Source organism: Misgurnus anguillicaudatus, chromosome 16 (genome assembly GCF_027580225.2).
Source record: "Misgurnus anguillicaudatus chromosome 16, ASM2758022v2, whole genome shotgun sequence".
Taxonomy (NCBI): domain Eukaryota; kingdom Metazoa; phylum Chordata; class Actinopteri; order Cypriniformes; family Cobitidae; genus Misgurnus; species Misgurnus anguillicaudatus.
The window spans coordinates 13,720,351-13,746,267 of record NC_073352.2 but is presented as its reverse complement, the minus strand read 5'-3'; the positions used below and the strand labels follow the sequence as shown (position 1 = coordinate 13,746,267).

General features: G+C 38.8%; 2 protein-coding genes across 3 annotated transcripts; both read left to right on the top strand.

Moving 5' to 3' along the window:
• Positions 1–1,808: 1,808 nt before the first annotated feature.
• Positions 1,809–12,354, top strand: sparc (secreted protein, acidic, cysteine-rich (osteonectin)). Its single transcript, XM_073854147.1, has 10 exons — positions 1,809–1,940; positions 6,219–6,288; positions 6,452–6,478; positions 7,777–7,864; positions 8,274–8,395; positions 8,589–8,709; positions 9,462–9,595; positions 11,493–11,634; positions 11,732–11,887; positions 11,968–12,354. The coding sequence occupies exons 2-10, from the start codon at positions 6,232–6,234 to the stop codon at positions 11,994–11,996; spliced, it is 876 nt and encodes a 291-aa protein (XP_073710248.1). The 5' UTR covers positions 1,809–1,940; positions 6,219–6,231; the 3' UTR covers positions 11,997–12,354.
• Positions 12,355–14,962: 2,608 nt separating this feature from the next.
• On the top strand, positions 14,963–25,629 carry g3bp1 (GTPase activating protein (SH3 domain) binding protein 1). 2 transcript variants are annotated; one of them, XM_073854146.1, is made up of 12 exons: positions 14,963–15,123; positions 16,068–16,184; positions 16,416–16,497; positions 16,589–16,762; positions 19,442–19,532; positions 19,619–19,709; positions 21,054–21,264; positions 23,681–23,782; positions 24,129–24,246; positions 24,525–24,653; positions 24,734–24,843; positions 24,929–25,629. In XM_073854146.1, the coding sequence occupies exons 2-12, from the start codon at positions 16,090–16,092 to the stop codon at positions 25,151–25,153; spliced, it is 1,428 nt and encodes a 475-aa protein (XP_073710247.1). In that variant the 5' UTR covers positions 14,963–15,123; positions 16,068–16,089; the 3' UTR covers positions 25,154–25,629. The 2 variants fall into 2 exon arrangements, with proteins under 2 accessions (XP_073710247.1, XP_073710246.1); XM_073854145.1 differs by having other exon boundaries at positions 24,129–24,255.
• The last annotated feature ends 288 nt before the right edge of the window (positions 25,630–25,917 follow it).

Here is a 25,917-nt window from a genome sequence, read left to right as displayed (position 1 = left end):
GTCCCTAGGGAGGTAGTTCCCGTAAAATAACCAAAGAGAGGCTTTTTCAAAACAAATCAATATTTTGACACACAACAAATAATATTATTTTATTTGGTAAGGTGTTGCCCCATCATATCGCAGAAAACATTTATTTTATAATATTAAATAAAAAAATGTAGATATAGGCCTACACAAAGTATAAAACTATTTATACTTTGTTGTTTATTTTTGTAAAGTTTAATTTAATCTTGGAAAATTCTTATGACATGCATACTAGGAAATCGCTTGCAGACTATGTTGGCAAATCTATACACGTTTTAAGATATTGTTAAAATAAAAAAACTAAAAAAACTAAAGGAGAAACAATACATTACATGTTACAATTAAGGATCTCTTAAATGTGAGAAATTAGTCTTAGTTTGCTCTCCAAAAATAATAAACAAATTGTTGTCTTGCAGAGAACCTTATATCAAAAAGATGTTAATTTTATATAGTATTTGTATATCAGAAACAAAATCCTGGCAGTCCATGACCCTTTGAGAACTTGTTAGCTCCCACAGACATCGCCACGTCTGCAGTGTATAATAATTACACCTCCTCTGTGTCCTGACTTCAGTGTCTGCACAGGCCAGAATGGAAAATGCCACGTTGCAGAGAAGCTATTTTTTTCCAGCGTTGTCTCATCCAGATGTTTCTCTCCTTACTGGTCCGTACACTCAGAAAGTACAGACATTAGCAATCTATAACAGAGCATACCTCTTTGACCATGAATTTTGAGGAATCAGTCTCATGCATGCGTGGAAAGAAAGGAGTGACTAGTTTAGTCTGGTGGTCAGGAGAACAAAATTAAAATACAGTGGGAAGAGCCCATGGAATTTAAGACTTGGATTTTTTTCCTTTTTTAAACAGGAATCAACACTTTTTGACACGCTGTCTACAAAAATCTGTTCTGCACATCTGAAATATGAGCTGCTTTAGAGCAAACTAATATTTAACACAGCTACATTTGCACCACTACCATGGGTCATGAATTCATTTTTAATGGTTATCAAGTTAAATCATTGTTTATTTTATTAGTATGTGCATCTAAAGATAAAAAAAGACACCAGACCTACTATAAAAAAAACCTTTACCCTATTTGAGAGACCAGAGAGGTGATAAAGACCTCCTTTTATTTTATTAATTCGATTTTCAAATGTATTTTTAGTGTAGGCTTTGAACAATAATATATGATGTGATCCAACACTGTGTCAAATTTTTTTAATTGAATAAAAAAAATTAAACAAAAAATATCTTTTAAACTTTGTTTTTATAACAATAAATAATTTAATAATTTTAACAATAACTAACAATAACTAAAAACATTATTAAGTTATTGAAATCCACTATTTGTTTTAACCTTTGCTTTAGAGTGAGATCAAAAGTCATTGTTATTCAGATATATCACGAAACAACTGACCTACATGATCTGACATGTTTTATTCAATAATATTTACCTGGAAGGGAAAGCCTTTGTGAGTTTTTGTAAAACAAACACAAACATCACAATACGCATTGCCCTGTTATGTTCGTATCCACGTTTGCTCATAATGGAGTTCACTACAGTACAGTTACAAAAACAATACAGTTACATTATTAAAAAGCATTATAACAAAACAAAAAAAGGTTTACACACCACAAGATTAAGCACTATTATAATGCACTATTTATCAAAAATAAATAATAAATCAAAGTTCAAACATTCAATGAATAGCTTGGTGTTGAGTATACCACATAAAAGTTCATGTGAGTTGGATACACAGAGTTAACTGGGACGTCCCACCCTAACTGAGCGAAGGGGGTTGACCGGGCCTGCCCACAGCAAATGTCTTCTGTGTGGACTTGTGTTGCTGTTAGATAGTTTCAGACGTGTTCACCAGCTGACTTCTTCTCTGGCTTCTCTGTTAGACGGACAGAAGGTAAGAGCACTTATTTGTGTAGCTACTCTTTTGTACATAACCTACTGATATCAAATTGCTTTTAATAATTATGGAGAAAACAATTGTCGCTAACATTAACTTAAGTTTGTTCCACTATCTTTAGCTTTAAAAGTGCACAGATTTACAGAAATCACTGAATGTTTGCACTGGAAACAGGTGTCAATTGTTCATGCACTCTTTGTGTTTTACCAAATGATATCCTCATAAAAACACTTGAACAGATTATTTGCCATTCACTGTGCAAATCAGTGCGTTGGTGCTAAGTTTGCAACATTACAAAAACTGTACTGTATTGCACAGAGAGGCACAATAGTGATATATTGTGTGCCACATAAGCAGCAGGAGGGGTGAACCGGGAGTCAGAGATGGAGGGGGAGGGGAGAGCGTCATAGACTCAGAGAAAGAGAGAGAGAAGCCCCTCCCCTTTTAATTACTCCCATCCAAAGGAATGCAGGTTTCCATGGCAATTTTTCAGCAGCTGTTTGGGACCATGTCGAAACAAGGCAGATGTAGCCTCTTTGGACAAACAAGACTGATGTGTGAACAAACTAACCATCACAGCTGCTGCTGCTGTTATTATAATGAAACAGGTTTAAAAAAAATATTTACTTAAAAAAAAAAACTTTTTTACTTAAACAAAACTTGCTGTCCACAAATCTAATGTGTACAGTTTATTTTTAATTAAAAAGTCAAATGATAAATGTTTGGCACCTATATAAGGTTAATGTAATATTTATTGAAAAATGTGGTATGACATGGATACAATTTTCCAGTTTGTGTTTTTCCTCCTGGGCACTATAAAGATTTTCATAAGAGATGGTAAAAAATATTGAAACAAGAATTTTGATGTGCCTTTGGGTAAAACAGAAAAGGTTCAATCTGTTTTTCTCATCAGAAACAGGCAAGACCTTTGTATGGAGCAAAAAAATAAAGGAAAAAACCCAACCGTGATTTACAATTCTGCTTTAGATTCATGTTTACAATGCAGATAAGTGAAAAATCAATCCAGAAAGTAAGTACAAAAATCTTTATTTCTAAACTTGAAAGTCAGCAAATCAACTGAAGTATGCAGATTAGATTTAATCCTCACTTAAAATAACTGTGTTTCATGACTTGGCTTTAACAAATAAATAGATTCATTTTAAAGTTTGCAATAATTTTAATAGGTTATAATTCCTTTGCCATGGAATTTGTACTTTTCCTTTTTTCAAATTAAGCAGATAGTTAGTTCTTCAGAGAGGTTTAACTTACAAACAGCTTTGGGGGATGGGATGTAAGTTAAAAGGTGAGGTGATTGTTTACTCAGGTTACAGATCTTTCTGCGCAGTCATTCTTGTTTGACTGTTTTTGTCCGCCTCGGAGGTCCCTGTACCTGACATACCTTATCCGTATCCATGTTTTTCAGCAAAGGATGAAATTTCCCACAGTGGCCCCCCTTCATTTCGATTGCGCAAGGTTTAGCTTTGTATCGGCTCTTTCTTGAAAAAAATTTTATGTTACAGAGAGATAAGTTTTAATTTCATGCGAAACAAAATCAGCCGTGACGTTTTGGCGTTACAGCAGGTTTCGACCTCGTAGCCTTCGCATGTCACTAGTGATTTGTTTTGTGGAGTTTAATCATTTTTTCACGTGACTGCACTTCTGGCAGATACTCTGTTTGTTACAGCGAAGCTTTTAATAAGATGGGGTCTGCTTTTTCTGCTTAGCGCTCAACATTGCACAGATGCGGGGAAGTAATTGTGCCGTAATGGACAGGTGGTTTGTGTAAGAGTTTAATTCTCGTGCCAAGTGGTTTAAATCAAGCATATCCTACCATACCAGATTCAGTATCCCAGCACTGGGCATTGATGATAATAACATGTTTGTATTTAACAAGCTAAAAAATGATTTTGATGATAAGCGTTTCACTAGCAAAGTATGCAAGTGTGTGATACTTGTGATGCGTTGTTTAATATTTTATGAGCTTGTTTTTAAGAGGTGCTTTGGCAGCGAGACAAAGTATAGCATCACTCATTTAGATGCAGTAACTCATTTGTTTATCCTGGGTTTGAACCACCTGTTTTGTCACTCTGGAGAGGGGTGAGAATTTCGCCAGCATGCACGACTCTGGAAAAAAACAGGGCAATGAGCTTCTGTTTTCCTCACAGTTTACACCCCCCCTAGCAGTTTACCTTACCCAACTCAAAATTAAATACAAAGTTAAAAAGGCACCCTTTATACCGCTGACTTTCCTTCAGTCCCGAGATGTTTGATTTTGATCGCGACCTTCCAAATAAAACAGGTTGTTTTGCTCTAAAGCGACGCCACCGTAATGTATTTTACCTCATCCCTACAAGTGACTTATACACAAATGCCAAAACAAGAAAGCAGTACATCCAAATTAAATATTTAGGATGACATAAGGTCATTTCCTTCATCCTATGACTCACATTGCTATAAGCATTAGCCTGTTTAAATACAATTTTCCCAGTGAAATTGTTTGTTTTTATTGACAGATAAGCAAGAGGATTTTTGTCTGCATTTAAATCGTTTATTTTTCCATGTCAAGGTCTATTAGAGACATTCAACTTATTTTTCCCTGCCAATAAAAACTAAAGAGTTGACACCCTGTCCTGTTTTCATGTCCTCCAGCAGGAACACAAATCATGCAAAAAGTGCACATTGAAGAGTTGCGCATTGCATTCACAAAAAGTCCGTCCTATAATGATAGTCAACAAATTTAATACACTCAAAAAAGGCTGGGTGATTTTTAACCCAGCGTTGGGTCAAAAAGGGTCAATTAACCCAGTTAATGTGTATATTTGGCCATAACAACCCAGCAAAATACAACCCATGGGTCAGGTTTGTCCCTTTTTGACCCAATGCCTAATTATATTTTTCTCTCTAAGAAGTATTATTTGTTACTATAGACGGTTTCAGCAGTAACAACATAAACAAGCGGCTGTCGCGGTCCGCACGTAACTTCCCGTGACCTCCGCTATCAATAAATAACAACAAAGTTCTTTAAACGTAGTTTATTTATATAACAAGCAAAACAACAACACATAGATTACCTAGAAAACCAAAACATTTGTTATTTTCGACGAGGCATTTGTTCAAGAGATCAGTTTAGCAACTAGTCAGACCATTAAAAAAACGAACCGGAAGTAAGGTTCGGATCCAGACGTGTATCACGTGCCTCCGATGAAACAGTCTATATTCTGAAAATTTGTGATTCTCAGGCACTGCATAAAAAATGTCTAACAATGGAGATCATAACCAACTAAATGTTGTTTTAACGCCAGATTGTACCACAAAAAATCGTATTCCTGCATTTCTTTCCAAGGAATTCCTCAAACTTGGGCTGCAAGCAAAGAGATTTCCAGTAGTTTCTTCACCAACTATTGTTACATCAGTGGTTTCAAGAATCCCCCTTTCATTCCCATTGGAATTTTACAACTTTACCAATTATGAATGTGCAGATAAAATGCGGATAATCCCACTCTTTATCCACTCATGCAGAAACACAATCATCACTGCGTTAGGGGTGAAAATTAGCTTTGGTTGATTTCCTCAACTACATATTTTTTAGCATCAAACTTTTTTTTAAATATTCTTTTATAATCATAACAGTCTTAAAAGTACTTAACGCAAGATAAATATATCATTAAGCTAGCTGCTTTTATGTACATGACAGGAAGCTAAAGCACTCTGCCTGTTTTTTATACAACAAACAATAGTGTCTGGCTTTGATCGTTGATGTCTGAAGTACACCAGCTGATATATAAACATATACATCTATACACACAGGCAGACGGGCAGGGAGAAAAACATCCCCTATCACCCCACAGCAAAGTGTATTTTTTAAGGGGAACATATCACATCCCTCTTCCAGGGCTTGTTTGAGAGGAAAGAAAGCATCTGAGCTAGCAGAACAAAGACAAGCAGAGCTCTTATCTCAATCAGCCTCTGTGTCTGGAGAGACACAGACTTCTACTGGCTGGTAATCCGCTACACAGCATACAAAGCAGGTCTGATGGCAGATGCAAGATGTTATAATGCTCACAGTCTATGCCAGATCCCAAAACGGCAGCTGGTACAAAACTGTGAATGTGTGTGGTTCAGTGTGTGAGGTGAACTGGTGTCATATTGATCTCGAGCCATAGGTGGACTTATATAAAAGGGAATGTATAAGCCTGATTGATGTGTGTGTGACTTTGTTGTCCAGATGGTTCATGCTCCAGCAACTCATGATGTGAGTTTTTATGTTTTTCTTAGGCTGAAACTCAAGATGAGGGTTTGGATCTTCTTCCTGATCTGCCTCGCTGGCAAGACCCTGGCTGCTCCAGTAAGTATGAACTCGTACTATAATTAAAAAGGGTATATTAATTAAATATGCAAATAAATAAACAAGCTTGGCATGTGAACGAATTAGCATTTTAATTTTGTTATGTCTCATTATTAGTTATAAATAGACCTTCGTTGAATTTAATTTCTGTGTCATTTTGCAGGCTGAAGAGGAGCCAACTGTTGAAGAGGTATGTTGTATTATAAAAATGTGCCCCTGTCTTTAGACCATAGACTGTAAAAAAATATGGACGTAGTGTCCGTGACGTCACCCATTGGTTTGTTAAGATCGTTTTTGAAGCTTAAAGTAGGCGTTGCCTGCCGTCGCCATCTTGGCCGCGCGTCACCGCGAATCACTCGCGGAAAACCGAAAATGGGTAAAGAGGCGGGACATGGGTGAAGCTGAGGTGTCTGTTTGCTGAAACCACGCCCGCCTAGCTCGACTCTAGTGACAGCAGTAGCAGCTCATCCGCCACTCGAGTGGCCACGCCCTTAATTATGCAGAAGTTTAAGGCTTAATATAATTTAAACAGTTGTCACGAAGAGCAAAAAAATTTGCTATAGAGACCAAAAACACTTTTTGTACCAGGCTGTAAACATATTATTTTCTACTGTAAAGTTGGGCATTTTTAACATGGTGGTCTATGGGAATTGACTCCCTTTTGGAGCCTTTAGTGGCCAGTTGATGAATTGCAGTTTAAGTCACTTCCGTATTGGCTTCATCAGAGAGATCAGAAGGTTGCCCCTCACTCTAGAAACGTTTACATTCCCATTTAAAATTGCACAAATTGAAATAGCGAATTCAGTCAATTTTACAAAAACACAAATATATCACAAAAATGTTTTTACACTCGTGTAGGGTGTTATTTCAGGCAATTTGAAAAAGGAAAATATATCGCAAAACTGCAATGGTTACACTTTTTCACATTTACAGATCACCACACAAGCGTAAAAGTCACATGATCATTCTTTAAATATGGCGTATGGTATGTTTGGAGGTGTTTTTGACATCGCAAAAACCAACAAGCGCATGACATCAAAATACAGCAAGAGCGATTCGAGAGCTTTGTATGCTTTCGAATCGCTCTCGCTGTATTTTGATGTCATCGACGTCTGCACAGTGGCGTATGAAGTCAAATATACCCTTCGCCGTTGTCTTTAATGGAAGCCAGGCTTGTGAAATCCAAGCTAAAGTCTCAAAATCAAAAAATGGATAAATCACCCCCCATGATGGGAACAGATGTTCAGTTTCCGTTTAAACTCCATGGGAGATTAAAATGCACAAATATATCTGAACGGGGGCATTTATGATTCAATGCTTTCCCATAGTGCGCAGAGATGCCAGCTGCATTGGAAACAAAAGCAAAGTCTACCATGGCTGGCCAGTTTTGTGGTCATACCCATTTGGTTCATTTGAAGCTCAATCTATTTTAAAAGACCAAAGCAGTGTTATGCAGGAGATATCCACAGTGTTTTGTTTATTTTTCAGGAGCTGGAAGTGGGAGCCAACCCAGTCCAGGTGGAGACAGGAGAATTTGATGAGGCCATTGAAGTTGTGGAGGATGTTATTGCTGAGAGTGAGTTAAATGACATTTCCTAAATAACCAGAGGCGTCTTTTCATCAAATTGTTTGAGCTTCCATAGTCTGATGCAGCAAAGTTTTGTACATTAATAAAAATGTATTTTTTCCAAGAGATGCATCTGCTGCTTGCATCATGCGGTCTTCCTTCCTTTCAGGTTGTTATAATGTGAATAGATTATACAGATGCACATAAAGCCAGGGGTAATGACAGACTGCATATAAGTCAAAAGCAGACAGCTATAATTATGGGATCGGACAGACTATAGTTATGCAGGACTACCAGTCATCCAGCCACATTACGTGTTTGCTTGCCGCAAAATATGTAGGAAATAAGAAAGGAAAAATTGACTGAAACAAATAAGGAATAAACAGTTTTGGTACATTTACTCTATTTTTTTTCACAGACCCCTGCCTAAGTCATCACTGCAAGAAAGGCAAGGTGTGCGAGGTCGATGACAGCAACGAGCCAATGTGTGTCTGCCAGGACCCTCTGACCTGCCCCGCCCCAATGGGAGAGTTCGAACACGTTTGTTTCATTGCTCATTTCCTTCATTTCACATCCATTTCATGTGTTTACATGCACAGTGACAGCAATGCCTGGAAGTACTCTTTGTACTTACCCAGTAAAGTTTAAATACAACATGTGATTTGGGTACAAATCTGAGCCTGTCAAGTTGACGGCCGTGGCATTTAAAACTGCTCATGTTTATGGCATTTAGGTTTGTGGCAATGACAACAAGACATACGAGTCCTCCTGCCAATTCTTTGCCACCAAATGCGCCCTGGAGGGCACCAAGAAGGGCCACAAACTGCACATGGACTACATCGGACCATGCAAATGTAAGTCCGCACACTAATGGTGTGACACTGCTTATTTTTTTGGTTTTTCATATCATCCTACCTATTTATTTTATACTGGTAGGACAGTCTGATAGGGTATTTTGCATAGTCAAATCATCCTGCGATTGCCTAATAAGAATTTAGAATAAAGTATTAATTAATTTACGTAGTAGAAACACCCCGTAGGATTTTAAAATGTCCTTGTATGGATCAATACCATATGATAAATTGTCAAAACAATGGAAAATAATTTCAACATTTATGCCACAGAATATGTCTAACATAGACCCGTCACAGTCTTGGGGGTTAAAAAAGCGGCGCTTAATGCTTTGGATTGATTGATAGCTTGTAGCTTTAAGGCGTCCCTGTTGCCCCTTTGCACAGGCAGAGCGCAGAGCAAGATTGGGCTTGTTTCTCAAAGCAGAATGATTTTCCTCATGCACATGTATGCCTTATGAGATCAGTTGGGACTAAAGGGCTCAGATGGAGCTCCTGCTGTGGCATATAGTCTCATTGCTAGGCGGGGTGTCTCATCAGTCAGGGATAAACTAAGAGAAATGTGTTTCTGGCATGAGCAAATAAGACCATAACGGCTATGGCACTAATATTAGCCAAAGGGCCCGTTTTTAAACTCCAAATCGTACGCTGTCGAGTTTCATAATGTTGATTCGAAAATAAAGTACATGCCAAAGGGGGTTCCTGGCTTGCTGAGTTTTTTATCTGTTGTTTCTAATGGTTGAATTTCGCCACAGACATTGCACCCTGCTTGGACAACGAGTTGAATGAGTTTCCCCTGCGCATGAGGGACTGGCTGAAGAACGTGCTGGTGACCCTGTTTGAGCGTGATGAGGACAACAACCTCCTCACAGAGAAGCAGAAACTCAGAGTCAGTTCAAGACTACTGTTGTTTACATGACACAATGTAGGCTATGCATATCACAAGTTAAATATCAGCCACCTTTGAAGAAAATGAATTTTTGCACTGATCACAAAATCCTACAAATATAAGTAACCATTACGCTGAATTAAAGTTAGGTTACACTTTATTTTGGTAGTCCACTTCAGACAGTAACTTTTTAACCACATGTCAACTTACTCTTATTAGAGTATTAGTAGATTGTTAGGGGTACACTCTAAAAACAAACGGTGCTAAATAGCCCCCAAAATTGGGCTCGTAATCATATAGGGGAACCATTTTAAGTGCCATATAGCAGCTATGTAACACCTGTGTAGAACCATATTGTGCTATAGAACCATATCTGGTGCTTTAGTGGTACTATATCCATAGATATGTATAATATGTGAGTCTCTAACGTCATCACCTGGCGGCCATCATACCACGGGGAGCTCGCTCACTCGTAGCATTGTGTTTTAATGGTGCGTGTACTTTTAAATGACCTTGCTCTATTTTCTACCAATTTTTAAATGGTTTGGTTTCTTACAAACGTTATTAACATGGTTATAATTCTGGAAATTCTATAACATTTTTTATGAATTTTTAATTTTTTTAGTATAAGTAAGTATTCAGTGTCATCAGTACATCTTTGACGTTTATAACAAGCCAAACCGTTTGAAAATCGGTAGAAAATTATGCAAGTTATGCATAGGTCATTTAAAAGTACATGCACCATTAAAGGTGCAGTGTGTAAATTTTAGCAGCATCCAGTGGTGAGGTTGCGAATTGCAACTAATGGCTCAATCCACTGCTCACCCCTTGCTTTTGAAATGCATAGAGAAGCTACGGTAGCCGCCACCGGTAAAACATGTCATCATCAGAGACAGCTTTGTAAAAAAAGTTTGTCCGTTAAGAGCTTCTGTAGAAACATGGCGGCACAAAATGGCGACCGCCACGTAAGGGGACCCTCTGTGTACGTAGATAAAAACGTCTCATTCTAAGGTAATAAAAACATAACATTCATTATAAAAAGGTCTTTATACACCTCTGATAATATAGTTTTCTGTCAAGAGATCCTTCTAAAAATTACACACTGCACAATGCTGCAGGTGAGCGAGTGCCCTGTGGTAAGATGGCCGTCAAATGCGGACATTCCACTCAATTGGACAGCAGCGCGGGCGAGATATCTAGCCTTTATTATACATATCTATGGCTATATCACCCCCGGATGGTTCTTCATAGATACTTTATAGCAATAAAAATGGTTCCCCTATGACTTTTGAGCTTTTAGTGCTACTTAGCACTCATTTTTTGTGTAGGGTTAGTGCAGGGGTGGGCATTCCTGGTCCTAGACACCTGAAAAATCTAATCAAAGGCTGCAGGATGATTTGGGAATGGCATTCAGGTGGGCCTGATTAAGATTGGAGCTAAACTTTGCAGGCCCTCCAGGACCAGGAATACACGCCCCTGGGTTAGTGTATGGGTTAGGGTTACACTTGTATGGGTTAGGGTTACACTTTGGGTTAGGGTAAAGGTTTTTCACGATGCCATCAAATAACAATTTTTTGCTAAATGGTTCTGTAAGGAACCTTTAAAATCGGGTTAAAAAGGTTCTTCTTAGATTATAAAATTGCAGGAACCTTTGACTGAATGGTTCTTTAAGGAACCAATAGTGGTTCTTCTTTGGCATCGCTGTGAAGAAACTTTTAGTTTAGTTGCATAGTTACTTATTGTCAGTAGAATATTTGCAGAGGGATGATCACAATAAAGTAAATATTAAGCAAATAGAATAATGTTAGTATAAATGTTAGATACCTGCAGTTATGTCTAAGGTCTATCAAAAAAAGTTAGCAGAATCCATATCTTACCAGCAACTGTCTGTTTCTAGGTGAAGAAGATCTATGAGAATGAGAAGAGACTGGAGGCTGGTGAGCACTCTCTGGATCTTCTGGCTCTGGACTTTGTGAAGAACTACAACATGTACATCTTCCCAGTGCACTGGCAATTCGGCCAGCTTGACCAGCACCCCGCTGACGGGTATCTTTATCTGGTTTCGAAATATTATTTAAGAGAAATTCTAGCAACATGTCTACCCATTATAAATACGGTTTGTGTGTTTTGTGTGTTCTGACGGGTTCCTGTCTCACACTGAACTGGCCCCTCTCCGTGCTCCTCTCATCCCAATGGAGCACTGCACCACCAGCTTCTTTGAGCAGTGCGATGCTGACCAAGACAAGTACATCGCTCTTGAGGAATGGGCCAACTGCTTTGGAATTAAAGAGCGTGAGTTTCTTTATAAATGCCAATGATATCAATTGCATCATTTATTATATTTGCTAACACGGATTGTTTTCTGATTTCAGAGGATATCGACAAGGACCTTGTCATCTAAAGCATGTCTAATACTGACACTTCCTAGTTACTATTGGGACGAGGTGCTAACCCTTAAATTAAAATCAAAGTAACGGTGCTAATCGCGATTTCTAACAACCTGCATATACCACTAAACATTCATAATGTTTAAAAAATGCACAATTCATCACACTGCCCATTTTTAGTCTGAAGTTGGCCAAATAGATGTCGGAAAGGCTGAATTAAATATATGATGAACTACGTATGTTGACGGATATATTTTTTGAAACTCAGAATCAGGGCTTGATTTTAATGTAAGTTTGGAGTTCAGATGGTGGAAATGTACAAAAACAAAAATAAAGTTTCCAAATAAATGTTCCTTTTGCTTGCTTTATAAACTTTTTAGTTTTGTTTGTTTCACTTTTTGGTGGTGGAGTTATTGTTTTGGTTTCTTTATCTGAAAAACGATTTCAATTGGAGCTCTGGATATCTACAGGTTGTTGTGTTTATTTGCGTATTGTACCTGTCAGAAATCAGGGTAAAATGTTGAGTGTTTTAAGATTTGAGTAATAACAAGAAAATATTATTTGAACCTCAAGAGGACGTAATCTCGCAGGATGAGATTTTTCCTCCCACTAACATGTTCACATACGTTTGCAGTATTTGCCACAATGTGGGCTCTATGCAACTCTTACAAAATAAAAGCTACTGAATTTTTCAAAATCATCTTTGCATGCATTTCTCCATTTTTATTTATCTTTCCCCCATTATCAGATTGCATTACTCACAAATGGTTAACGCAGCTAAAGTAAAATAAAGTTCAACATCAAGAGGGTCACTGTACTGTATACAGTGCGGCTAGAAATCTAAAACACATATGTTAGTATTTACCAAGGGTGGAGAGGATGTTTACATAATTTCGTTGCTTTTAAATATAAAAATATATTTTGGGACATAGGCTGTAAGGTTAGTGAACTTGTTTAATGAATTGCACTGAAGAGATAAATGTTGAAAAACCTCAAACAATAAACACACTTCTATTTAAATATTGTTTTCAACTTAGTCTAATTTTTAATTTTACTTTAGTTTTCTCAAACTTAAGTGTTCAGTTGTTTTAACTGCCAAATTAAATGTGTTTTCTATGACATTTGGGATTATTCAAAACAGCAAGTGATGGATTATTTTTATAATTTATATCTTATCATTCTCAAAAACTATTAAAACCCACGCTATAAAACAGAGATGACTCAAGTGTGTTACATGTAATGCACAAAGCAGTGGGAAAATAAGTCAATGGTCTCAAGTGAGGATAGACAGTCATGGGAAAGCAGAGCGACAGAAAGCAGGATTTACCCAGTCTCCAGGCTCACCCTTCCAGCCAGACACTCACATCAGGAACCCTGAACAATGGCAGAGCTCCAGACAGAACAGTGAGTTCAGACCAACCCCTTCTGCAATGGGAGGGAGGAGTAAATACACTCCTCTCTTCTTCCAACCATCTCTTTAACCCTGTAAAACAGAAAATGTGGTACAGATCTATAAAGTGGATGCATATTAACAAATACACATGCAATCTGATTACCACCATGAGCGTGATGATTAAAATTGAGAAATATACAGAGCTTAAAGGGATAGTTCAGCCAAAAATGAAAATTCTGTCATCATTACTCCCTCCCATGTTTTTACAAACCCATAAAAATGTATTTGTTCTAATGAAGACAATTTGAGGAATGATTGTAACCAAACCGTTCGTGGACCCCATTGACCTCCATAGTAGGATAAAATAATACTATGAAAGTAATTGGGGTCCACGAACGGTTTAGTTACAAACATTTCTCAAAATATTTTCCTTTGTGTTTATCAGAAAAAAGAAATGTAACAACATGAGAGGGAGTAAATGATGACAGAATTTCGATTTTTGGTTAACTATCCCTTTAACATAACAGAAGACAATTATAGATTTGGCAGATACGCGTATCCAAAGCAATTTACAAAATACATTTTATTGTTAACATATGAACTAATACATTTGTGTTACATGGGAATTAAAATACATAAACACAACTTGATCTCAAAATCTGCTTTGCAATCTAACGTTATCTTATTTATTTGGTATTCCACTGGCTCAAATGAAAGGTCATGGGTTTGATCCCAGGGAGCCCAAGTACTGATAAAATGTACAGATTAAATGCACCGTAAGTCACTTGGATAAAGATATAAATGGTATCCAAACATTCAGAAAAGGTTCATATCTGTATGTTCTACCATCTTATAATAAAAGCGTTTAGTAAAAAACTCTAATTAGAGATGTTGAAAGTGTTTGGTGATGGGATTGAATACTCATCATGGATTGTTGGCAGTCAAATTAATCATTTTCAATTGCAAACAAATGATCTGTATCGTCCTTATCCTACTACAGTTGTTAATTGTATATAGGCCTAACGTTACATACAGTATATATATATATATGGGATATGTGTCGCCCCCTAGTGGACATTAAACGTTCTCAATATATTTCCTGTGCACCTCAAGTAAACCTTGCAAATCGTCGATATTGTTATATTTAGTCCTACTATAGTTCTATAAAACTGCCTGCAAACCATTTGAGATGTTTGTAAAAATGTATGCATAAAACTGAAGTCTTCAAACGTTCGCAACACTGGATACAAAAACAGACCAAATACAACACACTAATTCACGCAGCTCAAAATTAGTTGATTATTAATTGTGTTGTACTGTTTATAATGTGCATAACTATCACCTGGCAACTCCGTTTCAGAAACAGAAAGCACCATGTGTAGCTACTACGCAATTACTATTCTTCACATTGTTCATCACGTTCAGGCCTAGCAACCTCCTTTCAGCGTCAATTCTAAAAGGCTACAAAAAAATCCTATGATCGACTATAATTGGCTAATTTTCGGGGATTTTCTTAGTAGACCAATTTTGATTGGTTGCGCACAATCTCTGCGAAGAGCTCATTGGTTGCTGGCTTTTGCGTGCCCGCTCGGATTGATTTAGTAGCAGCTAATGTAAAACCGGCAATTCGCCACACGCGCTGCAGCTGCCAGTATCTGAGCTAAAGTCTCACGGCTACCGGCACGGGAGGTGATTCGTTAAAATCACTTCAAACTCAATCTCAAATATAAATTACTGATTCCCTCCGGGTAAGTTTTTTGATATTTTAACTTGTATTTTTAAGGAGAACGTGACGTTTTTTATTCATAGCATGATTTCTGCTACCGGAGCTGTTAGCTTATTGATTCAGTTAGCTCGTGCGCAGCTAATAGCCATGTGCTTGACGTGAAACCTTTCTTTACATTAAATTAAAAAATATAAAATATATAAAGAAATATATCACCCGTTTTTCGTATAACGCATGTATTATAAAGTGTATGTGTTACAATACACAGTTATGTTACCGGTGTGAGATTTTGTTGCCTGACACGATGCGAATTAGCTTTAGCTATATTCCGCTTTCTGTTAGCCGACATTTCCGTCAGAGAGGATCCATTTTACCTCGTCTTTTATAGCGTATAACATTTTATTACTTTTGTATTTAAACGTTAGATGTGAAACGCACACGCTTTAACGTTTATTTAAAAAAATGTACGGGGTTGGTGTTTTACACACCCCATGATAACCTAATGCGACGAAGTGCTGTACACGTGCCTTTTTCATTTTTGTGCTTCGAGACGTTCCAGAAAATGTGAATTTGCCATAAATACTAGCTTAAGCTTGTCGTTTACGTAAGAGTGATCACAAAAGCAGGCTCAGACTGGCAACGAGGCCATTAGAGATGAACGGGCCTAGTTTACTACACAATGGGCCAGTCTGATTAGTACAACTTCAGCTTTTTATTAGCTATAAAATTTATTACACGAACAGCAAACAATTTTAAGTATTTATCCCCTGACCGCAGGGTGTTTGATTTTCAGTAAAAACCCACAGAAGAGGCGTCGACGCCCTCATTCCGTCTCGATGTCGTTTGGCTTAACAAAGGGATTTGTTTCAGTTTCACCCTAGGGTCTAACGCGTTTCATTTCTTCAGAATTTATGTTTAAAGTTTATCAAGTTTGAGAATGAGCCTTCATGTTTTTGTTACTTGCAGTTGAAACCAGTTGACCAAAGAAATGGTGATGGAGAAGCCAAGTGCCCAGCTTGTCGGGCGAGAGTTTGTCCGACAGTACTACACCCTGCTGAACCAGGCTCCTGATTACCTGCACAGGTGAGAGTCACGTGCCTTCACGTAAACCTACTGCTAAGGAATATCAGTAAAACTTGTTACTTATAACTATGTATCTGCATATGTAACATGGAAAATGTGTAGCTATATTTAAACATCTAGATTTGGACTTCTGTAGTAGCAACCTTTTTAAAGCCCCTACCGGCTAAGTGTGTGCTTAAAATGAAGTGATGTGTATTAAAATAACATGATGCGTATTGGACTCGTTCTTAGGTTTTATGGCAAGAACTCCTCTTATGTTCACGGTGGTCTGGACGGTAATGGCAAACAAGCTGAAGCAGTCTTTGGGCAGTCGGTAAGCGATTCATTACCAGTACTCATATCTGAGTTGGTCTTTAATGATGGTTTGTTTCAAATGTTAATTTTTTTTGATGGTTTTCCTATAGGAAATCCATAAAAAGGTCATGGCTCTGAGCTTCCGAGATTGCCACACTAAGATAAGGCATGTGGATGCCCATGCCACCCTGAACGAGGGAGTGGTGGTGCAGGTCATGGGCGAGCTGTCCAATAACATGCAGCCCATGAGGAAGTTCATGCAGACGTTTGTTTTGGCACCTGAGGTATGAACATTGAATCTGTTATCAGATGTGGATCGATAGCAGTGTAATACTTTAATGTGACATTTTTATCAATTATTAAACGCATACTTGAAATGTGACCTCTGCTATTAACTCATTCCACCCAAAGGCCGTTTCCCAATACGAAGGCTGCAGCCTCCGGAGGTTGCATTTGTAGGCTGCATACCTCATCAGTACTTTATTTCATGATATTAACAATTATAAAGTTGACACTTATTCTTAATTAATTGTAAATTGTTATAATATGCCTATGACTTATGAATATAATGCTCAGTTAACTTAACTAAACCAAGCTTGTGACCTCTGCAGCCTTCGGATTGAGAAACTACCACACACACCCGAAGCAATGAGCAATTCCGGGGAGCATTTGGGGTTAAAGTGCCTTGCTCAAGGGCTCCTCAGTCACAACCTGCAGACCATGAGACTTGGGGCGCACTCACACTACCCAAAACAAATCACGCTAGGGCGCGTTTGACCCCCAAAGCATGATTTGTTTGACTAGTGTGATCGTTCTGTATCGCCCAGGGGTGCGTTTCCCAAAAGCATCGTTATTAGCCAACGAACATCGTTAGTTCCATCGTTACTAACATCGTTCAACGATTTGGTGTTTCCCAAAACCATCGTTCAAACGAACATTCGCAAACTGCATCGCTAACTTGTGTCGTTGGAAAGACAGCTCTTGACCTGTCGTTAGAAGCATCGTTCCTTGTTATTATCATATGTAGACTTCATTTGTTGATCATGCTTTTGAACAAAATAAGCACAAAACATTTAGTACAGTCTATATCCGTCATTCTAAATACATTACAATTTTATTTTACGCCTTTAAATTTGTAAACACAATGAAAGGCTGCATTTGAAAACTGCGCATGTGCGCAGACCTATGAGCTTTAAGACCCTGGGGAATCCCTGGGAGGAGTGATGTAAGAGGGAACTTGCGCGTGAATTAAATATCTTGAAAATAAACAACAGAAAACTAAATCACAATAACAAAATCAGTCTTCCGTTGCAATATGTGTTATAATCTGACATTAAATCGATTTGCACAGATTAATTAGTTGATGATGTCACGTGGGAGGTGAAGTACTATGTTGTTAAAGCAACATCGTTCAAACGACGAATGTGCAACAAAGTTACTATGCTTCCGGGAAACAGTCGTGACAAGGTAGTTTGTTTCTCCAACGATGCATCGTACTGTGGTCGTTCAGCAACGAGTTACGTCGTTGTTTGGGAAACGCACCCCAGGCCCACTTGCAGAGGTCTGCTGGAGCGCGGTTCATTTGGGCTCAAGTCCGGAAGGCTGTAGTGTGAGCGCAATCACGCCTGAGCGTGATTCAAAAGGAGAGACGTTAATTGCGCGACCCCTCACCTTCATCTGCCGCCTTAAAAACCACCTGTTGCGCGCAGCAAGGTGTACATGAGTGCCCGAGCTGCACACGTGACAAACCAACTAACCAAGCAATAGGCTTTATGTGGCGCCAGATGACATCGAAGTACCGCGAGAACAATTCGAGAAATCATACGAAGTCTAATTTCGTCTCGCTCTTGCGGTACTTCAGTGTCATCCGGCTGTCGGTTCTTGCGGCGCCACATAAAGTCGAACAAGCCTATTGCTTGGTTAGTTGGTTTGTCACGTGTGCAGCTCGGACACTCGTGTACACTTGCTGCGCGCATCAGGTGTTTAAGGCGACAGATGAAGGTGAGTTGTCGTGCAATTGACGTCTCTCCTTATGAATCACGCTCAGGCGTGATTGCGCTCACACTATAGCCTTCTGAACAAGCCTATTATGATAGAGATGTGAGAAAACGACTCTGACTAAAAACACACTCAACATTACGATTGGTTTCAGTGTTAAGAGAGCACTCCTTGTGACGAAAGCACGCCTGGGCTCGGATCGATAAAAGTACAATGGGAGCGCATCCATTTAGGGGAATAGACATGGGGGACAGTCGCGCTGGGGTTTGGTTTGGATGGTGTGAGTGCGCCCTTGAACGGGCAATTTTCGTGTTACAAGCCCGATTCTCTAACCACCACGCTACGACTTTATACATCTTGTTCAGTTTATGCACCCGTGCATCTTCTCATCTTTTGTCTTGTATGAATATTACACATTTTAAACGTCAGCCAATCTGACCAGTTGATAGATGACTTGGCATGATTTATATCATTTACTTTATCTGTTAAAATTGATTTTTTGTTCTTTTTGTATCTATTTTTGAGACGAAATACTGGTTATTCTGTGAATCAATGAAACCAGATCACAGATCGGCTAAAAGGTTCATTACCAAATTAGTTTTAATTCAAATGATTGCTAAAAATCCTTATCCTTTAATCACAAATGAGTAGATAAGTCAGATAAATGGATTGGTTATTAAGGCAGGCTTTATAAATGTAATTAGTCTAAGTCTATATCTTTTATAATGGATTATTTTGGCATTTCAAGGAGTCATCTCCATTTTCAGTCTTCTGTATTAGGCTGATGCAAGTTTTATTAAAGGGCAGCTTTCAAAATGCAGTAGTTCTTGTCAAAACAAGATCTTTACCTAATGTGCCTGGAGCAATTTTCCCCTGGAGCAAATTAACTTTTGGTTTTTGTTGTTCGTAATTGATGTCTTATTACTCCTGTCTATCTACATTTTTGTTTTTGTCATCTTTTTTAGGGCACTGTTGCAAATAAGTTCTACGTACACAATGATATATTCCGGTACCAGGATGAAGTATTTGGCGACTCTGACTCTGAACCTCCTGAGGGTGGGTATCTGATAATCTTAATGTATTTAGGCTCTTAAGAGTAATTCATCTCACTGTGAGAAGCTGACTTTTCCTTCTGTTGACAGAGTCTGAGGAGGATGTGGATGAGCTGGAGCGGGACCATTCACCTGAGGTGGTCCAGGAAGAGCCTCCTTCATACTATGAACAGTCACCTTGGTAACCATCTTTAAGTTTGCGATTCACTCCGTTTGTAATTGTTCAGTTTTGTCAAATAGTGTTTGACCCTATTATAATTTAATAAGATTGGATGAGCACAGTATACATGTTATTATTGGGGTCCCTCAGTTAAAGTTACTGCTTGTGCATTAAAGGGAAATTCCGCCCTAAAACGGAATTTAGGGTGTTTTTTCGTTGTTAACGAGTCAAACTTTCATTTAAAAGCATATTTATGACTGAAGAGCAACATTTAAGATATTTAAGATGTTCGTTTTCTGGTAAACTTGCCTTTGAATGGGAGCGAACAGGGCACGTCGCATGAGTGCACAAAATCTCCACCTTCACAACACCAAGAAGGCTCGACACAACGTGATACTTTACTCGAAGTATCACGTGGGTCTCTACACATGAACGCGAGCATTGAGAACATTGTTTGTGTACACAGATTTTAGTAAAAGCGAAAAGTTTGGAACAACTTACCGTGCTGTTAAACTGCGTCCCGCCGCCATCTTGCCAGTCATGAGCAATCGATCTCAGAATGCGACATAAGGAGGAAGGAGAGTAAAGATGGATAGCTCCTAAAGAATAGTTCCATATAATTGCACGTATAATTTGTTGTTTTGTCTCAAGTGAAAAACAATATTGACTCTGTAGTTGAAAAAGTAGCGTCCTATGGAGTCCATTCAATCGCATTCTGAAATCGATTGCTCATGACCGGCAATATGGCGGCGGGACGCAGTTTAACAGCACGGTAAGTTGTTCCAAACTTTTCGCTTTTACTAAAATCTGTGTACACAAACAATGTTCTCAATGCTCGCGTTCATGTGTAGAGACCCACGTGATACTTCGAGTAAAGTATCACGTTGTGTCGAGCCTTCTTAGTGTTGTAAAAATAGAGATTTTGTGCACTCATGCGACATGCCCTATTCACTCTCATTCAAAGACCAGTTTACCAGAAAACGAACATCTTAAATATCTTAAATGTTGCTCTTCAGTCATAAATATGCTTTTAAATGAAAGTTTGACTCGTTAACAACGAAAAAACACCCTAAATTCCGTTTTAGGGCGGAATTTCCCTTTAAGCTTTAAATTAGAATATCTGTACGTTTTGTGTATATCATAATCATTTAACTTTAAATGGGTCTCTTGAGGACGCTTTGGCTAGCCCTTCATACCAATTAAATATAGAACATGCAGGTTTACTATGTCATGATCTGCAATATAGGGCAAAGCCTATTTAAGCTCAGTCATGTAGCGTCTAAAACTCGCTCTATATGATACCCTCTCCAAAGAGAGCCACTAAGATCATAAAGGTGGTTTAATATAAAATGGTGGCTTTTACAGTGTGGAGCCTGAGGTGGTGCAGGAAGAGGTGGCTGTAACCCCAGAGCCCCAGCCTGAGCCAGAAGAAGAGGTGGAGCCTGAGCCAGCAGCTGTAGAGTTGAAACAGGAGCCTGTCAGTCAACCTGAGGCTCATGCTGAGGAAAAGACTCAAAGATCTCCCCCTTCACCCACGCCTGCTGACACCGCGCCTGCCATGCCAGAGGACAACCGGGTAAGACCACGCTCATTATTCACTCTTTACCACAGGGCTAGTTAACTGTGGTCCTCGAAGGCCACTTTTCCGAGGAGGCCGATCTGGAATTTAAGCAATTCTGAAGTCATGTTTTTGTTTGTTTACTTGTGCTGGACCTAGGGGTGGAGCTTGAATATGACCCTACAGGACCAGAGTTGACTAGCCATGCTCAATTGATAGTTTCAGTCATGTGAACCACCGTGGGTTGGAGGGCAAGAAAGCGGCAGTTTACATTGGGCTCTCTATACAATCCTTCCAGAAAAATTCAATTTTTTTTGTGATTGTTGCAGGCAAAAATCCTTGATCTTGCGGCACGTTTTCTTAAATAATGCGATGGAATATGTGGGATGTTTATGCAGTTTTATGCAGGAACTTGCAAAAACTGCAGTTGGATGAAAAAGAGAAAAGTGATTTTCCCAAAACCCTGTTCTCACTAGGCTACTACCTCAATTTAAATGTATAATTTTTCAACTTTTTGCTATGAAAATGCGGAGATTATGAAATCATGCAAGCCCTGTGTATTTTGCTCGCAGAAATCTGCAATTTATGCGGTGAAAGTGTGGCGTATTTGAAAAAAATGCGGGCCCCAACATAAATATGCGGACTTTGACTGATTATGCATTGAATCATGCGATCGCATTATCACGTTTTTCTGGAGGGGACTGTCTATAGAGAAGCAGCACAAGCTGGTCAATTTTTCACCTGTTTCAAGTCATGAATATTTAAATCACCTCTCAACAGAACAAATATTAAGATATGAACAAAAAATACAAGATTTGGGCACTTGAGATCTCTACGAAGCACCCGATTCTGTGTATAGACCATTTTGCAAGATGTGAACAACACTGGTCCAGAAGCACTTTCTGTTTCGTTTTTTTGACACTACATAAACGTTGGGATAAAATACAACCAACAGAATTGAATCAAAAGTTCAACAAACAACTTTAAGATATGTGAAATTAAGAAAACTGTTCCTTCCAGAAACAGGAAGTGTTTCTTGACCAGTGTTGTTTACATCTAGCAAATTGGTCTATAAAGTCACTAAAAAAGCTGAAGTGGAGGTCTGACAGGAATCTGCCGATATTTACATACATTTTGTGGGAAATTCCTCGCTTTATATTGCTGCCAGGATTATGTAAGGAATAATTGAAGACAGGCCATTGAACGATAAGAAAATAATGCACACCCAAGGTGCAATGCGGCACTACGCGGGTGTGCATTACTTTCAAATAATTCAAAGGACCTGAGTCAATTATTCCTCTTATACCACGGTTACCACAAACACTGCTCTGGTGCCTATTTTTAAGACATTTGACAAGTTAGGTGTGCGGTTATCAGAAATTAATGCATACCCATGGAACATTTCTCAGCCAATCAGAACACAGCATTCAACAGACCCGTTTTATAATTGAAAATAACGCACACCCAAGGTGGCAATGCGGCACAATGCAGAGTGCTGTTACACCGCGGGTGTGCATTATTTTCAAATAATTTAAAATAATCACCAGAGCAGTGTCTCAGTAATTTCTGTGGTATGGGTGGAAAAATTGACTCCGGCCCTTTAAGGCATTTGACATGTTAGTTGTTTGCATCTTTTGAAATGGTCTATAAACAATAATCCAATCAGATTAAAGTATTCAACAGCCCCGTGGTATAAATTAACATTATCATTGTATTGTATGATATTATTTTAATTAATGGAAAAACAATAAAGATCAATCTGAGCTAGGGCTGCACAATAAATCTCATTAGTTAAGCCGGTTCTTTGATTAAAATGATTAAATCGCCATCAGCTGTTTTCAGATGGAGCGGCTTTTACTGCACAGAGCCGTAGTTCACTGACATGCGGGGAAATATATGTAATAAATGCTGCTCCATCTGAAAGCAGCTGATGGCGATTTATTACTAATCAAGGAACCGGCTTTAATATACTTTGTACAACAAATAATGTAAAAGGTGTGAAATGATTTGCAAACATTTCATATGTTGCATATTCTCTTTCACATTACTTTTGCATTTTCACATGACAACTCTTTAGCTAACAACATTCCAGGTAAGAAAATAAAGCAGATATTTGACTTAAAATGTAATGTTTGATATTTCATGTGTTTACGTGACTTTACCTTTTGATGACGTGGTCACGAAAACCCAGAAAGAAGCATAGCCCAGGCTTGTCTCCTCGTCAGTTAATGCATATTATTGCACAACAACTATTCAGTATTTAAGCTAAATGAAAAAATTTGCTTTCTACCATGAGCACGTTTTGTCCTCCAGTGGGGGCGTTCCCCTAAGTATGTGACATCGCATGAAAATGATCAATTGGGTCACATGTTAACTTAACTTTACAATGCTAAACTGGCATATATTAGATCTTTAATCTCCTTTTCATTTTTAGCCATCCTCATGGGCTTCAGTCACAAGCAAGAATCTCCCACCGGGTGGAGTGGTCCCTGCCACAGGTGTCCCTCCACATGTTGTCAGAGTCCCATCAGCTCAGGTAAATAACATTACACAAATAGTGAAAGCAACATGTGTAAAGTATTAAAGTGCATGTATATCATTTGATAAAAATGCTAATATTAAAACGTTAGTTCTGAAAATGCCTTGTGTAACATTTGATCTAGAAAAACAGTACACAAGTTGTTTACATGCATATCTGTTGCATAACTTGTAGGCCAAGTTAAATCTCATCTATATATATACCCCATCAATATATTGTACTTGTTTACTTAGTGGCGTAACAGTAGAAAGCTATATTAATGTATGTGTTTTTTAAGAGTTGATTAAAATGATTTATGCTAATTTTCTATTGGGTATTCAACATTTATTGTGTTAATTTATAGCCGCGTGTTGAGGTGAAAGCAGAAACACAGACCACAGCACAGAGACCCCAGAGAGACCAGAGACCACGTGACCAAAGACCAGGACCGTCTCCAGCTCACAGAACACCTAGGCCAGGAGGTCCGCAAAGTAATTCTTCATTTCAGTATTTATTTGCAACAATATGTAATTTAGCTTGCTACTGTAGCTGATTTTGCAGCTTCTGTATGAGTTATAGTGCTTGAGGCAGCTTCAGCACAGTTTAATAAACATACTGTCTGCATATAAATGGCCTCTCACCTTACAAAATTGAAAGTAAAATTAAAGCACAAATCACCGTTGGTCCAGTAGCAACCCAAGTGGTGATACATCATATGCAGATTGCGTTGTCACTTGTCTAATGCACAATCTTTGTTTAGCACTGCGGGAAGGAGAAGGTGGTGAGTCAGAGGTGAGGAGAACAGTCCGGTATCCTGATAGCCAACAGCTCTTTGTTGGAAACGTACCCCATGATGTGGATAAGACAGAGCTTAAGGAATTCTTTGAACGTGAGTTTTAGAAAGCATAAATTTATATTTTAAAACCATTTTTTTGTGGTTGAGGCTTACCTGTTTATTTTCTTGCTCAGAATATGGCACAGTCTTGGAGTTGAGAATTAACAGCGGTGGCAAGCTGCCTAACTTTGGATTTGTGGTGTTCGATGATTCTGAGCCAGTGCAGAAGATTCTCAGCAATCGGGTAAGTTTTGTTTTTATGTGTAGTTTGCTTGCGTTATATCTAATGCATGACGTTTTAAAAAGTGCTCTTTACTTTTACTTTCCAGCCCATTAAACTGCGAGGAGATGTTCGGCTGAACGTGGAAGAAAAGAAGACCCGCTCGGCCCGTGAAGGTGACCGACGAGACATCCGCCCCAGAGGCCCTGGAGGACCGCGGATTGGCGGTTCAAGGGGACCACCTACCCGTGGAGGCATGGCTCAAAAACCTAGTTTCGGAGCCGGTCGCGGCACAGGATCCAGCGAGGCCCGCTTCACGGGACCGCGTCAGTGAGGCAGCTCCCACGTCATTCGCTGCTGATGCAAGTCACCCTGGTTAATAAACACAGATGGCTTTCCTTGTTCCCCGTCTCCATTCCCCCCACTCCAGGACCCAGGAGTTTGAATTCTTTATCTGGACTCTTCCTTTATTTCTGAGTTTGAACTTGAATTTGTTGTAGAAAAACAAAACTACTTGAATTGGGGAAGGAGAAACCTGGTATTTGGTTTTAGCGTTCTCTCCCTGTTTCTTAAAGGAACGTGTTTTTACTGCTTGGGCAATCCTGTGTATTGCTAGCACCCGCTTTCAGGTCAATTGCAAGTATGGTTTTATTTGGAATTGTTACCAAGTCGAATCATGGTTGTGTGTGAGTGACTATCTAGCATGTAAAGAATCCTGTTTGCCTTCTACTGTTGCACTTCATCAAGAATGACAACATTTTAACAACTCCACTGTTGAGAGAACAAAAATAAACTATGTACTATTTTGAAGCATGGGTGTGTCTTGTCTGGGGATGAGGTTAACTGGGTTCCCATGATCATGGATGGGGCATCACGCTGTGCTTTGCAGTCCCAATTTATAAATGCTGCTTTATGACTAAAGTAATGGACATTAATTGGTCAAGAAGTGTGGAAATCCTCCACCTATAGTTTCTCGTAGGATAGGCTCAATCTTTCTTTCGTTATTGCCAGCATAGTCTTGGTCATAACAGCAAGTCAATTTTGCGACCGTAGACATCTATCACCCAGCTGCCAGAATGATGAGATTTTGTGATATTG

Bases quoted from the DNA above. Each gene is read 5' to 3' on its own strand.
- g3bp1 (XM_073854145.1), top strand. From the start codon at position 16,090: ATGGTGATGGAGAAGCCAAGTGCCCAGCTTGTCGGGCGAGAGTTTGTC. The intron at 16,498-16,588 runs GTAAGCGATTCA...GTTTTCCTATAG, and splicing joins AAGCAGTCTTTGGGCAGTCG to GAAATCCATAAAAAGGTCAT. The intron at 24,654-24,733 runs GTGAGTTTTAGA...TTTCTTGCTCAG, and splicing joins GCTTAAGGAATTCTTTGAAC to AATATGGCACAGTCTTGGAG.
- sparc (XM_073854147.1), top strand. From the start codon at position 6,232: ATGAGGGTTTGGATCTTCTTCCTGATCTGCCTCGCTGGCAAGACCCTG. The intron at 8,710-9,461 runs GTAAGTCCGCAC...ATTTCGCCACAG, and splicing joins CTACATCGGACCATGCAAAT to ACATTGCACCCTGCTTGGAC. The intron at 11,635-11,731 runs CTGACGGGTATC...GTTTTGTGTGTT, and splicing joins CCAGCTTGACCAGCACCCCG to CTGACGGGTTCCTGTCTCAC.